Genomic DNA, 9,518 nt, shown 5'->3' with positions numbered 1-9,518 from the left:
AAACTTATAACATCTTTCTAAAATTCATCTGAAAACATGTACAATACAAGAATAGGAAGATTGTGAACAGGCAGAACTAAAGAAGACTATAAAACAACAGTAACTAACAGTGTGATGTGGCATAGCCCTGAAAGATAAATCAGTGCATGTAACAGTAATGACTTCTACTATCAGGAAGGATTTACACAAGTTGATAAGAAAAACACAAAACTTGAAACAAAAGAGGAAAATAACATGAATTAATAATTCATATTAAGATCTAGCTAATAAAGACATTAAAAATATGTTCCAATGAAATTGACTATTTTTATCTATTAAATTAGTAAAAGTATTAAAAAGATACATTTATCTTCATTTCTCTGCCAGTCATTATCAGCATTATTTCTTGTATGTATATAACAAATCTTGACAATAAAAAAAATGTAGACGTATTTAGATTTGCATCTAGAAATACCAAAAAGGTTAACAAGTATTAGTTCTTCGTTAAAATTTTTGTTTTTCTATACTTAAAATTTGTTTTGTAATGAGCATGACATATTTATGGTTAAATGAGAAAGCAAGCATAATTTTAAAAGAATTTATGAAGCATTAATACAGCAGTAGTATAGGAGTGATTTTACCCTGTTATTTTTGGAGCATGGGCAGTTGGGAAGTTTATATAAAAGTATTCTTAATTTAAGTTGACCTTTTAAAATAGTAGATTCATAGGGACCATAATGCCTTAATTTTCCTGGAAAAAATAAAGAGAAGACAACATGAGTAATTGGGCTCCTAGAGATAAGATATAAATAGAACTCATCTCTCCTGTCAGATATATCTTCACAAAAGGGCTATGGACCTGTCATCCCCAAATAGGAAGATCTACACTAGTTGCTCATTGCCTCAGCATAGATCCAGCAATAACAGTTGACACTGTGGTCCAGGCAGCCCTCATCACAAACAGAGAAGGGGTGTGACTCAGCAAAACTGACATCTCGGAAGTCAGGAAGCTAAACACCTGCTCTACATAACATGTCTGATTATTTGGTTTCGTGCATGCATCAAAACTAAATATTTTATATTCACTGAGTAGATCCTTGAGAGAAATGAGGACTGAAATGTTTTCTAGCAAGCTACCATTGGACTTTTCATTTCATGCACAGTCATTATACAATGGCCAAAGTCAAATAAAACTACAGTTTCACCAGCAGCCAGTAAGAAAAGGCAGATAAGACGAGCCTCAGTGACTATGGTGCTGCAGCAGTCTGTCATTGTTTTCCATTCTGTCCAAAATTTTTGTATAGACTCTGAGCAGGGAGCACCCAAATCCACTTCTTGGGTACATTTACCTGGATGCTTTGCATGATTTTAGTTCCAGGGAAGAGGTAGAAATATCGTGTCATGGATAGTCTTTCAATCATGGGCATCTGGGTCAGTACATTTGGGGTCTCAAATGTATGTTGAACCTAAAATAGTAAAGAAATCTTTTTAAAAAAATTTAAAAGGGAATTCTGGACTTCTCAGAAGTGAGTATATAGTATATAGTTTGTATTAAGGCTGTGGTCAGATAGTACAATATAAACAGAAGAACTTTTTAGCTTTTCCTTGGATATTGTACCTACACAAATGAAATTGTACTCTCAAAAGCACTCATTAAATAAGCAAGCCTATCAGAATCAGAAAAACTCACTCTGGTTCTACGTAGTGTGCTTCCAAAAACTTCCTCTTTAAATAAACTTGGAGTACAGGAAGGAGCATCAAGATGACTTAAGAGCTTCAGGATTCACAGAAAAGCTTTGCAAACAGTTCTACAAAGTTTTCTGGGACATAAATTGAAAATACATGGAGATTCCTACCTTTCAAAAAATCTCCTCCAAATGATAACACCAAGAATATTCATTGAAGTAGTAGATAAGTTGGGAAATGAAGAGAGAGCCATTTGTGTCAAGTATCCAAGAAACATTACCTGAAAATAAACGGTTTTAAAATGATGGGGGAATTCAGCCACTATATAAGTGAACAAGACTCTTAGAGCCATAGCTTTTGAACAAAGTTTGATTCTGTTGCTTCGTAAGAAGGAAGGAGGTCAAATCTGGATAATGTTGAGATGTTTCCATAACAGGCCCAGAGAAACCATTATAGACCCTCAATTATAAATTCCTTTGACTTTCTTAGTAGGCAGGGCCAACATTACAGCCTTTAGGACTGCAAGTAGTAGAAAAGAACATAAATCCTTTGAGCATTTACTACATAATAGAATAAAAGAAGCCAGGTCTTGACAGTCCTTGACTCTGGGCCTCCTCTTCATCCATACTGTTTTAATACTATAATTTTTTGCACTCACTATTTTATTGAGTGAACATCTTTTTTTTTTTTAACATCTTTATTGGAGTATAATTGCTTTACAATGGTGTGTTAGTTTCTGCTTTATAACAAAGTGAATCAGTTATACATATACATATGTTCTCTTATCTCTTCCCTCTTCCATCTCCCTCCCTCCCACCCTCCCTATCCCACCCCTCTAGGTGGTCACAACCATCAAGCTGATCTCCCTGTGCTATGCGGCTGCTTCCAACTAGCTATCTATTTTACATTTTGTAGTGTATATATGTCCATGCCACTCTCTCACTTTGTCACAGCTTACCCTTCCTCCTCCACATAGCCTCAAGTCCATGCTCTAGTAGGTCTGTGTCTTTATTCCCGTCTTACTCCTAGGTTCTTCATGACCTTTTTTTTTTTCTTAGATTCCATATATATGTGTTAGCATATGGTATTTGTTTTTCTCTTTCTGACTTACTTCACTCTGTATGACAGCCTCTAGGTCTATTCATGTCTCCACAAATCCTTCATCTCTTTCATTAGCCCATATCCAATCCATCTGTAGTTTCTGTTGACTCTATCTCCAAAATAGATCCCAAATATAACCACTTGTTATCATCTCTATTACTGCAACCCCAGCTTAAAAGCTATTATCTCTTAACTGAAACATTTAAATAGCTTAAAAGTAGATTTTCTATTCTATGTTTATCACTCCTCTGTTCAAAAACTTCTAAAGGCTTTGCACTGCCAATAAAATCTGAATTGTTTTGCATTCTCTCAGAGGCCCCACATGCTATGGCCCTCCCAGTCTATCTGACAGCTCCTGTACCCATATTCCCCTCATTTCCTACTCCCCAGCCAGACCAGCCTTCTCTATTACCCTTTTATATGACAAGACCATTCCTGACTCACAGCCCTTGCTCTTATTTCCCTTTCCATGGAATATTTTTGCCTTAAAGTTTGGCACAATTCTCTCCCTATTGTTCAGGTATATACTGAAATATAATCTCAAAAGAGTTCTCATAACTGTTCACCCTGACTCATGTGTACCCCTCCCATCAACAACAATATTGCTTTCTATGGCTTAATCCTCTTTCTTGTGTACATCCCCTGAAATTATACTGTTTATTTTTTGAGAGTTTACTATATATCTGCCCTCACTACACTGTATGAAAACAGTAACTTTATCTTTCTCACTACTATACACACAGTAATTAAAGTAGCATACTGTAGATTTTCAATTAGTATATGAATATATAATGTATGAATGGATATAACAATGAATAAAGATGACAAAGTTTTTATTCCTTTTGTAAGTTTTTCTGTAACTCTTGAAAATATAGCACTCAGAAGACAATACTATCATTACCCTTTTTCTGGATGCTATGGTTCTTTAATGTGGCCCAATAATTCATCAGATTCTTTGGTGACCACATAGTATGTGTGACTCATGCTGTCTTATTTTTTTAATGTGTTTTTCTTAATCACCTCCTTATTCTGTTTTGTGCAGTTGGTAGTTGCCTATATCTTTGATGTTTTATGAATCCTTTCAAAGATGTTATCAACTCCATTTAAAAATGTGAGTCTCAGAAACGTTGGTTATACCAGCAAATATGGTTAATCAGTGACAGTGATGGGCTCAGTATTACACATTTCTTGGGTTTTACTTCAGTTCTCTTTCCACTACACCATAAGGAGTTTCTTTATCTGTCTTTGCTCTAATAATGTCATTATGTGTCCATGATATTACCTATCATAGTTAGAACAGATACCTGGGACAATCTAGCATTCTTCTCAGTTTCATAATCTTCACTTTCAACTTCTACATTCTTAGGAGAATTGAATATCAGGGATGTAAATGCTAACCTTACTTTTAAGGGACTTTGTTAGGTGCAGAGGAGAGAAATAAGCCAGATTTTCTGAGCCTCAGTTCAGTGGTCTTTCCACTATAATGTAGGGATATTGTACAGCTGCCTTAATCCAAGTAATGAATGAGGGTTCCCATGAGCCACTGGGTTTGGGGCAGTTACCTGTTGGAGGGAGAGCCAATGCCTGGGCTGATTCAACTTTTCCTCATCTCTACTTTTTTTCACTTTCATCTTCAGATTCTGAGGTGGAATGAAAAAATTTAAGGATCAATGCTCTATTCTGAAGGTTATTTCCAAAGTTGAAAACTGACTGAGAACATAGAATTTCTAGGTTTTTAAGGAAATACCTTCTAACAGCACTAGAGGTCTAAGAGTTTTCACTTGGGATGTGAGAATTGGAGGCAGTTACCTCTCAAAGAAGAAGATGACTGACTCAGTGCTCTCAGATTCATCATTCTCAGTTTCCGGATGAGATCCTGAAATAATAGTAAAATAAAATTTGTTAGCAGAACTCAGTTTATAGAAACTATACACTTCAAACTCTTTCCCTTGCACTGACTAAGAAATGACTATGCTCCTCATGGGACTGACTACTCCATGAAGCATGGAGATTTGCCCCATTCTCTAAGTGCCAGGTTTGTTTTAGAAAACTGTAACTTTGTGCCAAGTGAAAGAGGAGGCAGATTTTCTCTGAAACAAAGAAGAGCTCATTTATCTTCATCTTCTGTAATTCAAGGGATATTCAAATTCATTAATCAAGGTTTTCTGAAATAGCACTTTTCATTATGAGGAAGAAAAATACATTGTTGTACAAAAGTTAGTCTTTCAACAATAGCAAAATAGTCCCAGAGGGTATTCCAAGAATTGGGGATATACTCATGTATAATTTTACTCTGAACTAGGGGCCAGTAAACTATGGCCCACTGTCCAAATTCAGCCTGACACCTGTTTTTGTAAATAAAGTTTTATTGGAACACATTCACACTTATTTTGTACTTACTTTCTATCGCTGATTCTATACAACAACAGTAGGCTTGAGTAATTATTGTAGAAGCCATATGGTCCGAAAAGCTTGAAATATTTAATCTCTGGCTCATCAAAGAAAAAGTGTGCCAATACATGCTCTAGAGAGAAGGACACATCTATGTTCCTCAAACTTTCAATTTCCCTTTGTCTTCCTTTAACAAGGAGAAATACAGGATCTCAGAGATTTGTTCCTTGGGTAATCCACATCTAAGAAGAAGATGGTGGATTTTGTTCTACTGATCATTCTATATCTGGGAACGACTCTAAAGGCCACAGTGTATGGCCAGAGTAACACAGATTAGTTAAAGACTATCATTTAATTTAATACAGCACCATCACCCTTTATTCCTTTAACAAATAATTACTCAGCACCTAATCTGTGTCAGACTGGGGATGATGGAACAGGGACTGGGTATATCAGGGTATTTTGTGGCATTAAATAAGATAGACAGTCAGGCAAAGAAGGTGTTAGAAATGTGAATAGTATATTATCCACTTGCAAAAAGAAATACAAAGACAAAAACTGCATAAGGATAGTAGATAAAGAACAAGTTACTAGCCCTTTACTAATATACTCACTTAAACTCAGTTTTTTCTTGAGGTTGAAGAAATGGTCCTTAAATATTTTGCCTGCCATTTGCGTTTTCTCAATGAGATCATCAACCAGGTCTCCAGCCCTGTTCACAATGTGGTCCACTTCTTCCCCTAATCTTTGTAACTCACATCTATTTAACATTTTATTTTCCATCAAATCATCAAAAATGCCATCAAGCACGTTCCTGACCATTAACTTCACCATGTTGACTGGTTCTTCTTTTGGTAGTCTCCTCTCTGTGAGGATGATAGGATTTTAGATACGGAAAGGAGCTTAGATATCTGATTCCAGTCCAGTGGTTCTCGATTTTAAAAAAGAATCTCCAGAAAAAGTTTGATAAGCAGAGCTTTTTGCACTCCATTCCTAGAAATTATTTTTTGATAGATCAGGGTGGAGCCCATAAATTTACATTTCTAACAATTTCTGAGGTGGTCCCAAAGCTGCTAGTCTGAGGACAACACTTAGACTAATACCTATGGAAGTTCAATTATCTAATTTTTTTTTTTGGATGGGGAAACTGAGGTCCAGAGAAGTGAAGCAACTTCACTGTAAGTCAGTGAGAGTTGTCTGACTCAGTTTAGTCTTTGTATCACCCATGATGCCTTCACTTCCTGTCATTTTTATCAATACCTAATTTAAAAACACATTATAGGGCTTCCCTGGTGGCGCAGTGGTTGAGAGTCCGCCTGCCGGTGCAGGGGACACGGGTTCGTGCCCCGGTCTGGGAAGATCCCACATGCCGCAGAGCGGCTAGGCCCGTGAGCCATGGCTGCTGAGCCTGCGCGTCCGGAGCCTGTGCTCCGCAAGGGGAGAGGCCACAACAGTGAGAGGCCCGCCTACCATAAAAAAAAAAAAAAAAAAAAAAAAAAAAAAAAAAAAAAAACATTATATTCAATATGTATAGCAGTAAAACATATTACATCTGTAAAAGAATGCATTTTTGTTTCCATGGGCAAGGCTGACAGGGCGACTCTCTGTGCAGAGAATGAGAGCTCAAACTGCATCTGGTTTGCTCATTGTTATCAACTAAAATTCACACAGAGAGCAGAAATATGGAGGAAACTCGAGTTACTCTGTATTTTTACTGCATGGCCTTTCACTGTGACAAGGTAACACTTGGGTGAGAACTCTGGGTCAAGTACAGAAGTCCAAAGAAAAGCCTAAAATCAACAAGAAAGTTTTAAGAACATAGGTACAGATTTTCTAAATTTTCCATTTTTCCAAGAAGTTGTAATGTATTGTCTAAAACACTTTGTTAGCATACTCATTACTGTGTCCCAATCTTCCATCCCTTACAGTCTCAGAGTAAAATAGTTGTGTCTCGTGTGTGCCCCCTTCATTGCTCCTTCTCCTCTCACCCGTTCCTTCCTCCTGAGCTCTTTCTCCCCACAAAACATAACCATAAACGACAGAAAACCTAGAGCGACTCACCAGCCATTGCTGCTCCAGCTCCCTGGGCAGGAAAAGTGGTGAAAATGAAAGCAGTTTTCTTTCTTTGTTCTCAGTGGACCAGCATTACCTAAAAGAGAAACTGCAGTTTCTCAAATTCTCTCATACTTTGACAGGATAGAATTTGACTCCCCCTCTGATATGTAGCTTCTCTCTTTTAGAACACAGGAAGTGAATACTGACTTTTCTCCTTACTGTAACAAAGTCACCAGAATGAAATACATACACACAAACACACACACACACAGGGGCACAAACATAAATTTCTATGTTCTGTTTTCCAGACTATTTTTAACACAATTAATAAGTCAAATTGACCCTTATTGTCTCTGTGCCACCCCTTAGCCACTAAATGGTAGGGGTGCCTCACTTGACTGATGTCTCCTCAACCCCGGAAATGAAGTGTGAACTTAGAAGCCTTGGGGGAAGCGGAGTGAGAAATTGATGTGCCAAACAGTTCTAAAAACCCAGATAAATGATCTCTTTTCTTCTCTCCTCATCTGCTATTTTGTCAACTCTGGGTATTGTTTATCCATGAGATTCATGTGTATACTTTTATCTGTTAAATGCACAAGGAACTCTTAAAAATTTTCTTAAAATAATACATAGATGTTTTCCATGAAAATGAAACAATAGAAAATTTTGTGAAACAGAGTAAGATCATCCAGCTTCTTTAATTTCACATTACAAACATACAACACTATAAATATATAATGCAATTATATGTTTAGCTTGCATCTTTGTGAATCTTTTTCTATGCTTATAAAAAACACATAATACAATACTGATTTTATTGATGGCCATAATCATTGGCTTACTTGTATCCATGCCCTTTGCTCTGACTACAGACTGGGCTTGTAACTTGGTTTTGGCCAACATGATACAGTAGAGGGACATTGTGTAGTTCTGAGCACAGATATTCAGAAGCATTGTACACTTTACCCTCTTGGACACCTGAACCTTCATGTGAATAAGCCTGGCCTAGTTTACTAGAGAATAAGAGACATCACGTAGAGGAAAGCCCAGTTGTCTCAGCCAAGGTCATGCTAGACCAGCTTTTTTTTTTTTTTTTTTTTTTAAATCGGGGTATAGTTGTTTTACAATGTTGTATTATTTTTTACCATACAGTGAAGTAGAGCTCCCTGTGCTATACAGCACGTTCTTATTAGTTATCTATTTTATACATATTAGTATATATATGTCAATCCCAATCTTCCAATTCATACCCCCCCAACTTCCCCCCCTTGGTGTCCATACGTTTGTTCTCTACAACTGTGTCTCTGTTTCTGCCTTGCAAACCGGTTCACCTGTAACATTTTTCTAGATTCCACATATATGCATTAATATATGATATTTGTTTTTCTCTTTCTGACTTACTTCACTCTGTATTTACACTTTCAAAAGCCAGATGCTTTCCAAAAATATAGGAGGTCCCAACAATGTCAGTATAGATGCTTACCCTACATGCAGGTGATCTCAGACACATGAATAAATCCAAAGACAAGAGCCACTCAGTGAACTGGTCAACTTGTGAACAATAGTAAATGTTTATTGTTTTAAGCCACTGCAGTTTGGGGTAGTTTGTTACTCAGCAATAGATAACAGACAAACACATATTTACCTATAACTTCTTTCCCATATTATCAATAATTTGCTTTTAAAAAAATTGACAATGTATGACAAACCTCTAAAAAAGTCAACACATTAAGAACTATCTCATTTTTGATGACTATACAGTATTAAAGTGTTGATAGATTATAATTTAAAAATATTTTGTCAAATTATGCACACTTAAGGCAACTAATCCAGTAGTACAGCAAAGTGTTTAATAAAAACCATATTCTCCAGTATCTCTCCCCATCTTCGATCCCGTATCCCACATGTCACTTCCCTAAATGATTTCTATTTTTATTTTCTGGTGGTAATCTTCAGAATTCTCTATAACTTGCCTATTTTATCCCCCTATTTTCTTATATATCAAATACAAACAATGCCATTGATTACCTTGAAAAATGAGATGCAGTTCATTTACACCACCTCATTTACATCCTATTCTACCTAATATTTGATATCACAATTTTTAAATATTAAATAATATATTTAACCCTCATTTCCTCTTCCATCAGTGTTGCTCAGTAGCTTACTTTTCTTCTATGTAAATTGAAAAATTTGCCCTCATACAGTCTCCTCTGTCTTTTCTCACCTCCAATTATACCAATCTTTTTAACCTATATTTTTATTTTACATTGCCAACTTATTAAGATTTTCATTCACTTGTGTAT

The 9,518-nt window shown here is 36.2% G+C and overlaps 1 protein-coding gene across 1 annotated transcript; it reads right to left on the bottom strand.

Moving 5' to 3' along the window:
• Positions 1–436: 436 nt before the first annotated feature.
• Positions 437–7,429, bottom strand: LOC308620418 (inactive caspase-12-like). The gene is given in 6 exon segments (XM_081239955.1): positions 437–730; positions 1,329–1,445; positions 1,836–1,838; positions 1,842–1,945; positions 4,576–4,642; positions 7,219–7,429. Coding segments are annotated over 5 exon segments (279 nt in total). The 5' UTR covers positions 4,622–4,642; positions 7,219–7,429; the 3' UTR covers positions 437–721.
• Positions 7,430–9,518: the final 2,089 nt, after the last annotated feature.

The sequence above is a fragment of the Mesoplodon bidens genome (genome assembly GCF_964165515.1).
Source record: "Mesoplodon bidens genome assembly, chromosome: 7".
Classification (NCBI taxonomy): Eukaryota; Metazoa; Chordata; class Mammalia; order Artiodactyla; family Ziphiidae; genus Mesoplodon; species Mesoplodon bidens.
Note: the sequence above shows the minus strand (reverse complement) of the source record. Positions and strands in the feature narration are given on the sequence as shown.